This window comes from Emys orbicularis, chromosome 12 (assembly GCF_028017835.1).
Source record: "Emys orbicularis isolate rEmyOrb1 chromosome 12, rEmyOrb1.hap1, whole genome shotgun sequence".
In the NCBI taxonomy this organism is placed as follows: Eukaryota; Metazoa; Chordata; order Testudines; family Emydidae; genus Emys; species Emys orbicularis.
The window spans coordinates 1,912,251-1,928,782 of record NC_088694.1 but is presented as its reverse complement, the minus strand read 5'-3'; the positions used below and the strand labels follow the sequence as shown (position 1 = coordinate 1,928,782).

At 45.3% G+C, this 16,532-nt stretch overlaps 1 protein-coding gene across 1 annotated transcript in view; it reads left to right on the top strand.

Annotated features, from left to right (window-relative positions):
- Positions 1-827: 827 nt before the first annotated feature.
- Positions 828-16,532, top strand: part of EFCAB8 (EF-hand calcium binding domain 8) — a 38,073-nt gene continuing 22,368 nt past the window's right edge. The window contains exons 1-11 of the mRNA XM_065414767.1: positions 828-907; positions 1,542-1,599; positions 2,915-3,089; positions 4,021-4,139; positions 4,363-4,466; positions 5,766-5,946; positions 6,791-6,896; positions 7,195-7,279; positions 8,636-8,757; positions 11,888-11,961; positions 14,216-14,346. Of these exons, the coding sequence (XP_065270839.1) occupies positions 828-907; positions 1,542-1,599; positions 2,915-3,089; positions 4,021-4,139; positions 4,363-4,466; positions 5,766-5,946; positions 6,791-6,896; positions 7,195-7,279; positions 8,636-8,757; positions 11,888-11,961; positions 14,216-14,346 (1,235 nt within the window). The remainder of the gene's footprint in view (positions 908-1,541; positions 1,600-2,914; positions 3,090-4,020; positions 4,140-4,362; positions 4,467-5,765; positions 5,947-6,790; positions 6,897-7,194; positions 7,280-8,635; positions 8,758-11,887; positions 11,962-14,215; positions 14,347-16,532) is intronic.

The window sequence follows — 16,532 nt, the reverse complement described above, 5'->3', positions numbered from 1 at the left end:
GCTTTTCTGAGGTCTGCAAGAAATTTCAGCAAGGCCCCGGAGGAGTGATGTCCTTTTGCAAAGTAGCTTCATAAACTGGTTGCCTCTTAATCTTCCAGGATCTCTGTGAATCTACTGCTGTTCTAATGGGAGCTACAAGAACAGTTATCCAGGAAGCTTTAAATAAAGTGGGATTATATTAACATAAATCTCAATATAACCTCAACTTCATGATTCAATATTTTATATCAAATAAACAAGCAGCAGGTTGGCCTAAAATGGAGGAACAATTGAGATGAGATCATCTCAACAAATCTAAATACAAACCTCATTTCAGCTTGGTTTTCTCTCAATCATCCCGCCACTGGGAGGTGAGGGGCGGGTTTAATGACAAAGACCAATGGGAGTCCTGACTCTGGATCCGTTGCAGAGACTGCTCTCCTAGCAGCCCTTGAAAAGAGCAGGAAAAGGAAATCCCTGGAAATGGCCTCTGCCATGTTCCTCTCTTGTGTTCTATGGATCCTTTGTAGAGCCCCTGCCTCAAGTCATCTCTGGTGCATACGTGCGCATGTGTGTGCTCCTTATGGAGCAATTGAAGAGGAATTCCCTCTCCCCATCCAGCTGCTTTGAGGGAGAGGGATAGAAATGGGCTGCTCGGTGGCTTCTTGGCATGGAGATCTCCATCCAGTCTTTCTAAGGAAGAGAACCCCTTCCAACAGAGACTGGGGAAAGCAGTCTGCCTGAAGTTCTGTGGATGAAGTCACAAATCCAAAGGTGACATCATAGTTGAGTCTGTTGATGGCCTTGGGCTAGAAGTCCCCAGTGGATACACAGCAGGAACAGGGAGAATGTCTACTTCTGAGAAACTGAGCAGCTCTTTGATGGGCTCAGAGACTCATAGGATCAGTGTTCATCCCTCTGTGGCATGGTGAGTGATGAAAGACAGGACACCCAAGGAACTTTGCTTTTCACAATACCTAGTTAATTTATTGCTGCTTCTCTGAGTCACCCTCCAGTATAGTAACCCCTTCTCTTAATCCAGCCTTCCTCCTTGCTAGGATGATGTAGTGAGTTAGTGTGTAAGTGCATTGAAATTCTCTCCTAATTTCCCCATCTGTAAAATGGGAATAAAAATGTCTCTACCTTCTTGGGCATTGTAAGGGTTAAATCAAACTTGTAAAACAATAAGGGCCTGCACATGCAGCTCCCATTGACTTTAGCTGGACTTTCTGCATATGTCTGAAAATCAGGCCTTAAATGACTTCAGTTCAAGGTGCTTAGCACCTCTTATGATCAAACCCTTCCATAGCTACCAGGATGTGAGTTCAGGATTACATAGCTCCACAGTAAGAGCTACTGACATCGTAGTACCTAAAGCAGTATCGAGAGTGTCGTTTCCTACTTCAGGTTACACTAATTTATACTGGAATTACTTTAATACAAATATTAATACCTGAATAGCCATTTTAAGGGTTGAAAGACTTGCAGCCTTATTAATGATTACAATCTCTCTCCCACCCCCAAAGCAAATACAGCTACATTTTATCTGTTTAAAATTTCAGGGTAGACAACGATTCTGAAGATGAAGGAAGCCTTAAACAGTATCAAATGGGGCAAAAGGTAAATGAGCAGTAATGGTATTGATGGACACAATGTTATATGGAAAAGGGCTGTTATCAGATGTTCCTAAAATGCAAATGGACCAGGATTGATGTGGTGATCTTATTTTCTTAACTGTACACATCAATATTTTGGAAGGTTAAATCATACAATATCAGGGCTGGAAGGGACCTCAGGAGGTCATCTAGTCCAACCCCCTGCTCAAAGCAGGGCCAATCCCAGACAGATTTTTGCCCCAGATCCCTAAATGGCCCCCTCAAGGATTGAACTCACAACCCTGGGTTTAGCAGGCCAATGCTCAAACCACTGAGCTATATCTCCTCCCCCCCTTGCTTCTCTCAAGTGTAGTATTCGGTGACCCCTTTAATATCTGCATCCAGCTATATTTTTTTCCCTCAGATTTAAATGACTTTAAGAACTGCTAGTCATGTTTTAAATTTTTTTTAAAGCAAGCTTTAATGGTTATACCTTTACCTTAAGGTATCAGATGGGGAAGGAAAATATTTTGTTTTAAAGTTGAAACTTACCACAGTGTTTCCTGCTTTTAAACCCCAATGTGCCCAGTTCATCTTGGCTTTGGGGCTAAACTCTGTGCCGTTGCTGAGCGGGTGCAGGGAATGTTGGCTTGATGCTCATTTTGCGCCTTTCCTCTCCTGGACCAGCGAGGGGCCTATTCAGCTTGCAGCACAGATTGAAACAGCCTGAGTGCTGGGCTGATTTGCACCCAGCTTGGCTGTGACAAATGGGCCAGTGTAGCAACTGGGAATCGACAGCGCTTAGCCATGCCTGCTTGTTTCTGGGATTGCCTTTGCCATGCCCCTTGTGCCAGGGTCTCCTGCCGAGGATGGCAGAGAGCTAGCTATGCCAGCTGTACCCCAGCCAACGAAGCCCTCTATGTAAAGTAATTGCTTGGTGGCAGCTATAAATTGGGTCCTGTATTTCTTAAGTGATTTAAAATTAATGATATTGTAGTAATGAAATGGGGCTTAAGTGAGAGTTGTGGTGCATAAGACCTTGTGTGGAGTTTCTGCACTGTCATGGATTTACCCCTGTTGAAGTCTGTGGGGCTACTATCAATAGTGAGGACTACTTCCATGACCATGAGTTTCCAGAACTGGACCTTCAGTTTCTAAGGTCTTCTGGGCAGGGGCCATTTCTCTGCTTATCTGTATATGCTCTCATAAGGTTACTGCTTATAAGATGTTTACTGTCTTCCTGCTCTTGCCCCATTTATGTAAGACATGAGTAAAGAGGGCTCTCTTGGGTATAATAAAAGCTCTGCACATGCTGTTCTTGATCCGAACTGTTGTTTCAGCTCACTGGACTTCTGAGCAAATCTGTCTCGAGCTGCTCATCTCCCAAACAAATACTGAGGTTCCCAGAATCCACTGATACCTCCCGTGCACAGCAAGTTGAGGACCAGATCAATTATGAGCATTTGCAAAAATTGGAGCGATCATTCCGGGAAGCGGACTTAGACAAGGGTGGAGGTGATGATGCAGCATTTCCCAAAGCATTTCAGTTTCTAGATAACTGCTCTTTTGGTCACTTTTTTTAGTTTCATAGCTATCTCTGTTGCTGTTAGGAAGCATGCAGTCTACACAACAGCATCCACCAGAATTAGTCCCTTCAAGCTTCATCAGTTACTTTGGACCTGCTTTTTTCCACTGAAGAGGTCTCCAGCTTACCTCTCACAGCGAGTCTATATCACCCATTCTTTGTGATTAGCTTTGGGTTTCTGTATGGTGAAGCAGACACAGATTTCCTCTTCCTCAGCTGTTAGATGTAGGTTTGTGTCCCATAGTTCTGTGGTACAGAAGTCAAACTTAATATTCAGGAAGCCAAGAGAACAAATTTACCACTCTCTAATTAGGTTTGGTTTAAACAGGGTAAAATCACATATTGTAATAATGACACTAATACTTCCATAGCATCTTCCAGCTGAAAATCTTGATTTCTTTATGAGCATAAGTTAAGCCTCGCATTGCTCCAAGTTCTGACTCAGGTTTAGGCACTCTAGGAAAATCTTAGTTAGGGGCCCCTGTTCAAAAATCTGTTTGCCTAGGACCAGACTTTCAAAGAAGTTCTGCACTTATTAGGTGCTTACCAGTGTGCACAACTACTGCAGATGTGCATGCAGATTGGGAAATTGCATATGTAAACAGCTAATTTATAAGCATTTGTACACAGCGATGTGTTACAATTTATTGCAACTGTGTAAGTGTGAGCAAATTAGATACCCAATTGCGTGCGTTTTTTTGTATGCACAAATTATCGAAAAATCTGCCCCCATTGTGTTTTTTGGGAGATTGCTTTTGATGCTTAATTGCTATTTTGATGTGCTCTGTGCAGTCTATTTTTTCAATAGACATAATTATCTGGAAAAGTTTAGGGCTGAATATACTGTGCTTATTCTCCCAGGGCTGGATATTAAGGAGTTCCGCAAGGCAATGAAGAAGATAATGGACAATATTACTGAAGAAGATATTGATATCATATTTATGAAAATTGACACGGATTGTGATGGCTCCGTGGGCTGGGTAATATTGTGCTCTAATCAAAGAGAATGGTGGTTGTGTAGCAGTTGCAAAAATTTCCTGATTTTTATTTACCTTGGTTTAATGTTGGGGGAAGGCAGTGTTTCCTGCTATTCCTGTTATCTTTGCCATAGTTCTTGCTGTATCTGTCAGCACCACAGAACTTGAGATAATTAATTCTGCTCTCCTTTTTATACGGTGCTGATGAAATTGTTCTCTCTCACAGGAAGAATATCTGAACTATATATTGCGAGAGTACAGAGGAAAGGATGACATGCTGAAAAGCAAATCTCCTCTGCTATTTCAGACACCCATGAAAATCATTCCAGTGTAAGCTCTTAGCCATTCCTGTCTGAGGAGGAGTGATCCACATTAAAGCTGCATGTATTTGTGTTCCAGTTTAGTGTTCTTGTGACATCCTAGCTGCGAAAAATGTCTTTTTTAAAATCCGGTATTTAACAGCAAATGGCAAACATGCGCATCTTCCCATATGAAATTGGCTTAATAAACTAGCCTCTAATCATTTAAGGAACAACCTCTATTAAAGATTATAGCCTAGGTGGAATGGCTGCTTGAGATGAATTCCCGTCAGTATTGAATCAGTCTCAGTAGGATATTGTGAGTATAACTAGGGACGCATTAGCTTATTGCTGTCACAGCAACAAACCTGAACATGAGAAACGACAACGCTCCCTTCTCTGGGGGTCACTTAAAAGTGAGGAGTTGCTTCTTTCTCAGGCCTGCCAGTGTGATACCACTTGGGGTTGGTGCTATGATGAATAACTGAGAGCGAGTGTGGTGAAATATGGCTAACTTCTCTTGCACGCTTGCTTCTGACTCAATTTTGTTTGAACTCAAATCCTCTCCAGCCCAGCCAAAACTCTCCCCCCAGCCAATGCATCCCCTTTCCTTCCTACCTGGATAGAGCCTGGGAATAGATGAGCTTTGCAGCATGAACTGAAGGCTAGCAAATTCTGGGGAAGCATGCCCCAGAGCCATGGAGACTCTGGGCTGACTTCAGTTTCTAGGGTGTTAAATAAAGGGACAGGTGGTCTTTTGGTGTCCAGGCCTCTCAGAAATGGGTGCACTGTAAATACTTCAGTCATAGTGTCTCTTCTGATCTTAAACCTATGATCGTCTAGTCCGTCCTGTCTAATACAGGGGTTTTCAAGCTGCACGCAAAGGCTCGGCCCATCTGAACTAACAGTTTGTGGCCAGCTTGAAAAAAACATCCCACGTGATGTGTCCGGGTTTCAACTTATTTCCACACATGCCAGTCCCTCCGACAGGTATTTTCTTCTCTGTATGTGCTGTAATGTATCTTTGTGCTAAGGGGTTGGAGACATCACAGCGTGAACACCAGCAACCTTATAACCTTATAGTGTGAAAATCTCCTTCCCACTCCCACCACTTCGCCTTGTGTCTCTCTCCCTGGGTGAGGCTGAGACTGACTTAACTTGCATCAAAAGCTCCTGAGCTCGGGGACCTGAGTTTCTAATTTCTGCTAAGTGCTTTCAGTCCTTGTGTTCCCACCTGCTCCATTCCTGCCCTCTTACAGGCCTACCTTACCCTTCTGCTTCCTGACCATTCTGCTCTATTTCTCCTATCTCACTCCTTTCCCTTGCTCAGGATCCAAGGCCAGGAAATCATCAAGGTGCAGTTTTTCCCAAGCCAGGGCCGGGCAATGGACAGGGATGAAAAGGCCAAGAAAAGTAGTGGTTGGAATCTGTCAGGGCGATTCCTGACGGTCAGCAGGGATGGAATCTTACTCTACTGGAGTGACGCGTTCAAACTGCTTCGCACTGTCCAGGTACGTGGCTCATGAACCTGATGGAAATGAAGGGCTAGATTCTCTCTCTAATCCACATAATGCAGGGCTCTCAACCTTTCCCAGACCATGACACCCTCCCATTTAGCCATCTAGAAATGAGGTCGATGTGGCCTCCCTGGGAGTCTCAACCCATGCCCTCATGGAGCTTGTATTCACAGTGCCGATGTCTCCTTTGCGTATGTAGTGCTCATTCTGCATGGGTGACATCCCATTGCCATGAGTGGCGATTCCACAAGTGTGGGTGCATCACAGAGCCCCCCCCCCACTGCAGATGAGAGACCCACAGCGTGGCTCGGAGGGGAGAGTTTTGCCCATCGTATGAAGTATTTCTAAATCACCAAATCACTTTAGTCAGTGGGGAGGCAGTGCTGTGCTACGCTGGACACGGCTAGCACTGAAGGTGGGGTCAAAGCCTTCTCTTCTGGATTGCCAGCACTCTCAACAAACCTAATATTGAGGGCGTATAAGGGGAAAATGTACTGTTTCTCATGGAAGGGATATTGCTCACTAATTTCCCTGGAGAATCTCTTTAAACAGAAGCACCTGGTCTCAGCTCATCTTTCTATCATTTCAGCAGTAAAACTCTTCCTATTTAAAAATAAGTGCTGGTCTGGAGCTCTCATTCAGGGTGGAAAATACCAGAGCTGCTGCTAACTTAAGGGGAAATTCTCCTCAGGTCAGACAGCGAGCCCAAGGCCTATGCATTGCTTACATCCTGCTTAAGCCTGATGCACAGTAGTGCTTTATTACGTGAGCTTTGAGTGGGATTTGCAACTACTTTGGGGTTACTTGATTTTCAATGTATGTTTCCTCTTCTGTGTAGCTTGACCAGTCTGGACGACGGCCCAGTCAGCAGATGTGGGTCACTGACATGGTGTGTCTGTCTAATATCAACCTGTTGGCGATAGCATCTACTGATCAGATTATTGGTAAATAGAGACAAATCATTCCCCATTGTGAAGATCTGGATCCTATCCTGCACCACTGATGTTAATGGAAGCCTTGCCATTGACTGAAGTCAGCATGAGGTCCTGCTATGTATGGATGTAGTAGTGTCGGTCAGTTGAATACCTGTTCAGCAACAGGCATGTTTGCATGGCAGAATGTCTAAATAAACACACATGCATGTGACAGGTTCAAAAGGTCTATCTTTGCATGAACACCAAACATCAAGATGTTGATGCTAATTTTGAGATTCATGGGATTTCTCTTTTTTCTGTTGCACAGAATTCTTTGATATCAGTGGCAACAAATGTGACAGGCTCTTCTCCCTCATTGAGCTTGACAGCTGTGTTACGGCCTTGGATTACTGGTAGGTTACCTGCTTCTCCAAAGAGGCTGTTATCAATTTTAAAATACCTAGATACTCGTATCACAGACCCACGGCTCCTCTGCTGTGCAGGGTACTTGAGAAATGAGTTACACTATATTGTAATGAACTGGGGGATGTTCATGTGCACAGATACCCTCTACCGGATGGAGAGAGAATTGCTTACTGAAGCACAGCCCCTGTACTGGCTAACACTTAAAGGCCATGGATCTGTGCTCTTTGGAGTAGAAGAGATCTGAGTTCTAGATCTGCTGCTGCTGTGAAGCTCTGAGTGTAGAGACAATGGCAAGTTGTGAGATGCCACAGATTTGTCACCTACATTCTCTTACTTTACATAGTGAGACTCTCTCCTTTTCTATTTTCTTACTAAATAGTGTAGTGACAGGAGTTTAGGGATGTTCAACCCTATTCTTTTGTTTTTTACACACACCTTCTTCAACTTCTCATGAATCTTTTTAAAAACAAGAATGTGTTTTGCAAGGGGCATATGTTTTGTGTAGCTCCTCCAGTAGGCGTGACACTTCTATGTCCCTCCAAGAACTCCCAGAGGACTCCATGTCTTTTATCTCAATGTCACTGTCTCTGGTATACTGCTTGTGCTGTCATGTATGTCAAGGGGACAGTGAATATCATGGACAGAGAATTATTCTTGAATGTTTTTCTTTTAGTTGCTCATGGGACTTCAGTGAACATTGGAGTCTACCAAAAAACATGGCCAAGTGGAAAATCTATTGAATCCTCCTCCCTCTTCCCCATATTTAGGTTGCCTGGGTGTAGTGTTATCACTGGATAATTGCTGGAGTCTGTTTTAGGATATGTATCCTTAAAATTTTGTCAAGGGGGCTGAGTTTGGGATGGTCAGTTTTATTAATTCAAATTCATGCTTATAATAAATAAATACTGTTGTATCTGAATTGCAGCTGTGTATAATAGAGCAACATTTCAGCTTTCAGATACTACCTAGAAAAAAAAATTTCAGACAATCTTAAAAAAGCTGCTTCCAGAGAGACGATAGGCCCTCCTTCCTACATCTGTCTTGTGCCCAGTGCACGGCTCTGGTATTTAGATGTTCACTTTCCGAAGATGAGTTCTCAAATAGGCTCTCCAGATCCTGCCTATGAATGCTCATTTTGGCACTTAGGTGCGTAAGATGGGTGTTTACTACATGTGTCTGTGAGCCAATCGGAACACACATGTTCAGTTAAGCTGGCCCTGTTTGAAAACTGGGTTATCTATTTGTGACCCCCCTCGCCCCCCCAGCATTCTAGTTTAATACTTGCCTGAAATGGCAATGTACATGGGGTCTGATCTGTGTTCTTCCCTTTCTCCCTGAGTCAGGACAGATGGGTACAAAGGAGTATTTTGTGTTGGCGATGTGAAAGGAAACATTCTGATCTTCACCTCGCTGGACGTTCTAGCAAATGGGATCTTCAACGTCCGTCACTATATAACTAAGCCAGGTACAGATACTTTATAGCTATGCTTGGGCAATCACATGTTCTCCTGTCTGGTATTACTGGAGAGATGAGCGAGGACTGAGCATTTATCTGAATTGCCCTTCCTGGAGGAAGAGCAAGTGTTACCCATTTTACAAACACAGTGGTATTATGAGACTGACTTTGAGATTTTATTGACTTCAGAGAGCTGCCAGGTGCTTCGCCCCTCTGAAAATGGCACTCTCCACGACTCGTCCAAAGTCTCACAGAGTTGGGGTAGAATCCAGGAGTCCTGGCCCTCAGGTCTCTACTTGCTCCTTAACCATCCTGATTCCCTAAGCAGGGCTAGATCCAAAGCACCTTGGTTTTGGTTTTGAAAAAACGAACTCTGTTGCAGGTTTTGCAAAACCAGAATCATCCCTGTTCCTCGGTGTCTGTCCTGATGCACCACTTTTTCTAATCTCTAGGTAATTGTGAATGATTACTGTTAAGATCATACAATCATAGGACTGGACGGGACCTTGAGAGGTCATCTAGTCCAGTCCCCTGCACCCATGGCAGGACTAAGTATTATCTAGACCATCCCTGACAGGTGTTTGTCCAACCTGCTCTTAAAAATTTCCAGTGATGAAGATTCCACAACCTCCCTAGGCAATTTATTCCAGTGCTTAACTACCCTGACAGGAAATTTTCCCGAATATCCAACCTAAACCTCCCTTGCTGCAATTTAAGCCCATTGCTTTCTGTCCTATCCTCTCAGGTTAAGAAAAATAATTTTTCTTCCTCCTCCTCATGACAACCTTTTATGTACTTAAACTGTTATCATGTCCCCTCTCAATCTTCTCTTTTCCAGACTAAACAAACCCAATGTTTTCAATCTTCCCTCATGGGTCATGTTTTCTAGACCTTTAATCATTTTTGTCGCTCTTCTCCGGATTCTCACCAATTTGTTCACATCCTTCCTGAAATGTGGTGCCCAGAACTGGACACCATACTCCAGTTGAGGCCTAATCAGCACAGAGTAGAGTGGAAGAATTACTTTTCGTGTCTTGCTTACAATACTCCTGCTAATACATCCCAGAATTATGTTCTCTTTTTTTTTTTTTTTTTTTTTTTGCAACAGCATTACACTGTTGACTCATATTTAGCTTGTGGTTCACTATAACCCCCAGATCCCTTTCCACAATACTACTTCCTAGGCAGTCATTTCCCATTTTGTATTGAATTTCATCCTATTTACTTCGGACCATTTCTCCAGTTTGTCCAGATCATTTTGAATTTTAATCCTATCCTCCAAAGCACTTGCAACCCCTCCCAGCTTGGTATCATCTGCAAACTTTATAAGTGTACTCTCTATGCCATTATCTAAATCACTGATGAAGATATTGAACAGAACCGGACCTAGAACTGATCCCTGGTGGGATCCCACTAGTTATGCCCTTCCAGCATGACTGTGAACAACTAATTACTCTCTGGGAATGGTTTTCCAACCAGTTTTGCACCCACCTTATAGTAGCTCCATCTAGGTTGCATTTCCCTAGTTTGTCTATGAGAAGGTCATGTGAGACAGTATCAGAAGCTTTACTAAAGTCAAGCTATACCACATCTACTGCTTCTCCCCATCCACAAGGCTTGTTACCCTGTCAAAGAAAGCTATCAGGTTGGTTTGACACTACAGTATTTGTTTTTGACAAATCCATACTGTTACTTATCACCTTATTCTCTTCTAGATGTTTGCAAATTGATTGCTTAATTATTTACTCCATTATCTTTCTGGGTACAGAGGTTAAGCTGACTGGTCTGTAATTCCCCAGGTTGTCCTAATTTCTCTTTTTATAGATGGGCACTATATTTGCCCTTTTCCAGTCTTCTGGAATGTCTCCTGTCTTCCATGACTTTTCAAAGATAATTGCTAATGGCTCAGATATCTCATCAGTCGGCTCCTTGAGTATTCTAGGATGCATTTCATAGTAATAGTATTCTAGGAGTTGAAGACATCTAATTTGTCTAAGTAATTTTTAACTTGTTCTTTCCCTATTTTAGCTTCTTCTGATCCTACCTCATTTTCACTGGTATTCACGATGTTAGACACCCAATCACCACCAACCTTCTCGGTGAAAACCGAAACAAAAGTCATTAAGCACCTCTGCCATTTTCACATTTTCTGTTATTTCCCCCCCGCATTGAGTAACAGGCCTACCCTGTCCTTGGTCTTCCTCTTGCTTCTAAAGTATTTATAGAATGTTTTCTTTTTACCTTTTATGTCTCTAGCTAGTTTGATCTCATTTTATGCCTTGGCCTTTCTAATTTTGTCCCTACGTACTTGTGTTATTTGTTTATATTCATCCTTTGTAATTTGACTCAGTTTCCACTTTTTGTTGGACTCTTTTTTGATTTTTAGATCATTGAAGATTTCCTGGTTAAGCCAGGGTGGTCTCTTGCCATACTTCCATGACCCAGCCTCCTTCCCCACTACCACGGAGGCCATTTACACCTGGATCCTGCAGTGGGGAAGGAACTGAGGGGCAGTTGGGCCTGCTCCACCCTTACGTCTTTGGTAAGGGAGCATGAGGACACTTAGGCACATGTGGTCCCAGTGAATGCTGCTGGCCAAAAGACTGGTCTCAAGCACGTGGGCATATGCGCTCCAAGAGCGGAATGTACATAGATGACACATCTCAGAGGGCCAGTTACAGTAACATAAGTAACTTTTTTCTTTTTTGTCCATCTTTGTTTGAAACACAAATGGGGCCAAATTGGAACCATTTCTCTGAACATCTGTGAACTTTGAGGGGTTGGATAAAATGCGACCTGGATCCAAATCCTCATCTTTTATCTCATATCCTGTTTGAATGCATTTGCTAATATTTCTCCTAAGCCTCGATTGTAGCTAACACTTTAAACCTTTTAGTGCCATGCTTGTGTCTCGACATTTAAGGTGGATGTATGAAAAGATCACGTAATCCTTCCAGGCGTTAATGAATGTCCCTGGTGACTAGCTATCCTGTATCCTGTGTACTGTATAGCCTAGGTCACGCAGGGGGGTTAGGCTACTATGATTGCCTTAGGTGCACTTCAGCACAATTAAAACAACTTCTTTTCAGGAATGTGGCAAGTGTTGGGTCAGGATTAATATATGGCTTTTCTCCCTCAGGTGTCTTAGCCAGAATCCCAGTGCATCTTCTCCTGAAAGGAAAGGCCAGCCTATACAGAAATTTCCGAGTGCCGGTGAGTTTCTCTGTCTAAAGATACATTTTGGCACAAACCCCACTCCTATTTAGATTCCTGTTGCTCCCCTATCCTGAAGAAAGTTGGGGAAAGTTGATATTTATTAAATTACAAACTAAAAAACTCAGAAGCAATTATGTACAATGTCTATCAGAATTGTCTCTTTCCCACAGCCTCTGTATGTTGTTCGCCTTCTTAATCTGTAAGCTCTTTGGGGCAGAGGCCTCCTCTACCTGTGTGTGTGCAGCACCTGGCACAGTGGGGTTTCTGGGTGCTGCCATAATACAAATATTATTAATAATAGGTCTGTGGGATGCCCATTGCTCTCATTCCTTCCATCTTCTTACATAAAAAGGAAAAGTGAACTTTACTGCTGATGCTCGTAGACCAAGAACTGTGGCCTTTCAGAGTGTGCCTGCACTGAGCAGCAGCTCACAGTGGTGAGTCTCAGAGCCCAGGTCTACAGAGTCCGGCTTGCCAGGTTTTCCCTATAGCATTAAAAATGGCTGTATAAATGTTGCCGCTTGGGCTGGAGCTCAGACTCTTTAGCCTAAGGAAGGGGGTGGGCTTCCGAGCCTGAACTCTTACACAGCTATTCTTAGTGCTGTAAATGCAAGTTTTGTGGGTCTGAATCTGTAGAGCTGGGGTCTGGGACCTGCTGCCGCTCCCTGTGTCGACTCACCGGCGGGGTGGAGTATGGGCTGCGGAGTGCCACGAGGGGCTGCGCTGTTTACACACCCTGAAGGCAGGCTCTGCAAACCAAAATGACTTACACGTGGGTCGTTTTGTATCGTTCCATCAGCCAGCCATTCACGATCTTGCAGCTCAGCAAGCAGCCAATTCAGACCATTCTGGATGGCAGTAGGGGGGTCGTGGGTCTCTCCCCGTCAGTCGCTGTAATGCTCCTAGAGCGGCTCTGTTCGGGGGGGGGGGGAATTAGCCAACAGTTAATAGGCCCTGGCTTTCAGGCCAGGTAGCAGTTGGGTCTGGTAGCCCTGACATTCAGCCAGAGCGGGGCAGCACATAGTTAATGGGTCTGGCCCGCAGTTGGGTGTGGTAGTGGCACATCTCTAGGCCTGGCACCTTCAATCAGGACAGGGTTGTAATCAGTGGAAGGGCTTTGGCCTGCTGTCAGGCAGAGCAACTCAGCAATCTAAGGAAAGATTAGGTCTCTGATGGGAGAGTCAGCAAAACCATCTGGTGTCCTAGCTCGGGTGGGTGTCAGACCAATGCAGGCCTCTTGGCCTAAAGGTGGGGAGGCTGCCACCCCTGACGGTGGAGTGGCAGGGGGTAGAGGGACTCAGGACCACCCACTCCACTGCATCCCAGCCCAGGGCCCTAACCGCGATGGAGTGGTCCGCCACTGGGTCAGCGGGTAAATCTGTCCACAACACGCTGACCAGCTTGCAGTGAGTCACACAGCCGAACACTATACAGCTTCCCTGGCTCCTTCCTACGCTCCCAGTCCGGGAGTACCTGGGTTCTGGGGTCATCGTTCGCCTCGTGGGGGTAGACAGCTAGTGGCAGCCCCAACAGCTCCTCAGTGTCCCCGGTGTCTGGCAGTATGGCAGCCGGGCTCCAGCAGCGGGGGGAGACGTCCTGTTCCTCTGGCAGCTCTGCCCCAACTGAGCTGGAGGGCCGGACTTTTATAGTTCCGGTTCCTATCCCGCCCCTCTGCTTCCGGTGGGGTGGCCGCGGGTGTCCCGGTTCTGCCCACCAAGGGGCGGTCGTGGGTCTCTCCCCATCAATCAGAGGGGGAGACCACGTGCCCTCGCTACAATGGCTAATGCACATTCAAAGCCCCACTGCTCCCTGGATCCCAGAAGAGGCTTGTCTATAAGAATCCCTTTGGTCTGAACCCTCTCAATCCCCATGTCCAAGTCATGACCCTCTTCACGTTTCTTGATGTGCATAATGACCCATCTCCTCTTAACTTAAAACTGCACTCATCCAATCAAATACCAGGCCCTTTCCCTTTTCGGGGTTCTGCTGTGTGTCACCCTAATGTTTCTCTTCTCCCACTTTCTGCTGCCTCTGCTCCTTGTCCCACTTTTCCTGTGTTTATTGTTCCTCAGCTTCACATTTCACTCTGTTTTTCGCTGGCGTTTTTCTGTCGTCTTCAAACTGTACATGAACCCCGGCATGTCGGAATGGGAGTGGCACTGCTGAGCCCCCACTGACGAAGAATGAACTCCCTGTGCTCTTGTTTATGACCTGCAGTATCATTAAGCAAAGTCTTTCCTCTCTCTTCCAGGCTCTCCATGGGGACTGGTGCCACCAGATAAAATTCATTCCTCAGCTCAATCTTGTTGCCTCCTGCTCAGCAGCTGATAAGAGAGCCATGGTGCTTACTTCACTTCCACTACATATCATGGGTAAACCCCAGTAAGACAGGTCTCTTTGTCTGTTCTGTAAATTATCCATCACACAATGGTAGCAGGCAATGTTACAGTTCTCTTCAAATTCCGTTTCCTCCAGGAAAATCCTGTTGGGACTCAAATTTCAGGGAGGGCTCAGGAAACCTAAATTACAGAAAGTGGGTAAAGGGGCCCATAATTGACACTACTCAGTGGCCTGTAAATAGATGAAGTTTCCAACAGACTTTTCAGGCTGTAAGTACAGTCATTTCTGGGGCCTCTAGGCAGTGGGCAAATTGCTGGACACGGAACAGTTTCTTGAGGAAAATTTCAGAGAAGATGGGAAGACACTGCTCCAGCTCTATTATGTCATCTATATTTTATAGAGATGGGCCTGACCTGAGAAGTCTAGCCTAGACCCAAATGTCCCCAGAGCTGATGGGCTGAAGGGTTTGGTTTCATCTGTCACAGAGCAAAGGTCTAGCTGGGAAGTCCCAAATTCCTTAGCAATTGTGGGTTTTTGGATCGAAAATTTTGGTTGGGTTGGACTTCTTTTTAATGTCCTGTAAACCTCATGTGCTGCATGGGAAGTTTTCTCCACAGGAAAAGTGAACAAACAAATGCAAGTCTCTTAGACTTTTTTCTTTTTAGCTAAAAAGAAATTATTATTAGATTTGCTGAAGTAGAAAATAAGCAAAATGTAGCTGCAGTCAGGGCCGGCTCCAGGGTTTTTGCTGCCCCAACCAGGGCCCCCCCCCCCCGCCCAAAAGCCGCGATTTGCGGCAATTCGGCGGGAGGTCCTTCACTCTGAGACGGAGTGAGGGACCCTCCGTCGAATTGCCGCCAAATAGCTGGATGTGCCGCCCCCCTCCGGAGTGGCCGCCCCAAGCACTTGTTTGCTAAGCTGGTGCCTGGAGCCGGCCCTGGCTGCAGTGGTGTCTGACTTCCTGTTTTTTCCTCCTTCCCGTCTTCAAGAGGCAAGGCAAGGTGAAATGGGGCTTCAGTGTAGCAACGGTCTTCTGGTCCGTTTTCTGGGTGTGGATGCCCATCCTGCTGTTGCTGCTCCTGGTCGGCTGGGTCCAAGCGTGCCGTGCTTGTTTGTAGGCAGTGGTGCTGAATCCGAGTGTTGCCAGAGCTGAGCTGCCCGTGGGGAGCAGCACAAGTAGGACCCTGTGTTGTGAGGAGGAGGGGGTGGGAATAGGGCAGGCTCAGCGGGTTGTAGAGGGAATGGGCAGGTGAATGTAAATTGGATGGATCGGAATTTTGCTGCCCAGCTCCAAAGTTCAGCTCACCCCAGAGTTAACATCTGAGATGGGGGGGGGGGGGAGTTTGTATCCAGTGTTTCCAGTTCAGGCCTATCTCCAATTAAAATGTTTCAGGGATTGGATCTAGAGTAATACACATCCAGCAGGACAAGTACAGGGTGGAAACCATGTTTGTGAAAATGCTTGAGGAAGGGGAAGATGAGGTTGTCTTGAATACATTGCTAGTGTTTACAAGCTGTATCCGCTGTGTACCCCAGCTGCCATTCACCTCCCTCATTTCTCTCTACCCTTCGCTGCTTCTTCTGATTATTCTCTTTGCAGCCTTAGCTCGTCTCCCTTTTCCTTTAATCCCCTTCCCTGCTTCTTTCTCTCCCCTTCTGCTTTCCTCCTCCTCTCTCTTTTCTTCCTCAATCCTTTCTGCTTCTTTCCCAGCCCTTTTCATCTCTGTATTCTGTCCCTGTCCCTTTCTCTGCTTTCAAAGTGCATTAGGGCTGGCAGCTGTCCATCGCCTCCTGAAAGCTAATGGGGTGCAGCAGAAAGCCCTGTCGTTAGCTAGCATCCTGGCAATGGGCCAAATACATATTTCAGCAGCTGGCTCATTGTAAATCGTGCAGATAGCGGGTTGGAGCCACAATTTTACTCTCTCTGCAATTTTCCTGGTAATCACCATTTTCTCTCCCCTTTCCCAATACATGCAACACTTGGCTCTAGAACGGCACCCTGTCCAGATCTTTATTTCATCCCTCCTCAGAAATCAATCCCTTTGACAACGGTGGCTATTGCTCTTGAAAAGGCTGAATTATGTGTTGGCCTGGAAATTGCAGGCCTCTGCATCTGCAATCTGTCCAAATGATCATGGAATAACAAAAGATGTGAATGCTAAGTACCACCTCCAAGAGTCGAGTCTAAAATCTCAATCGCATGCTGCTGACACCTGGGTGTTGAAACT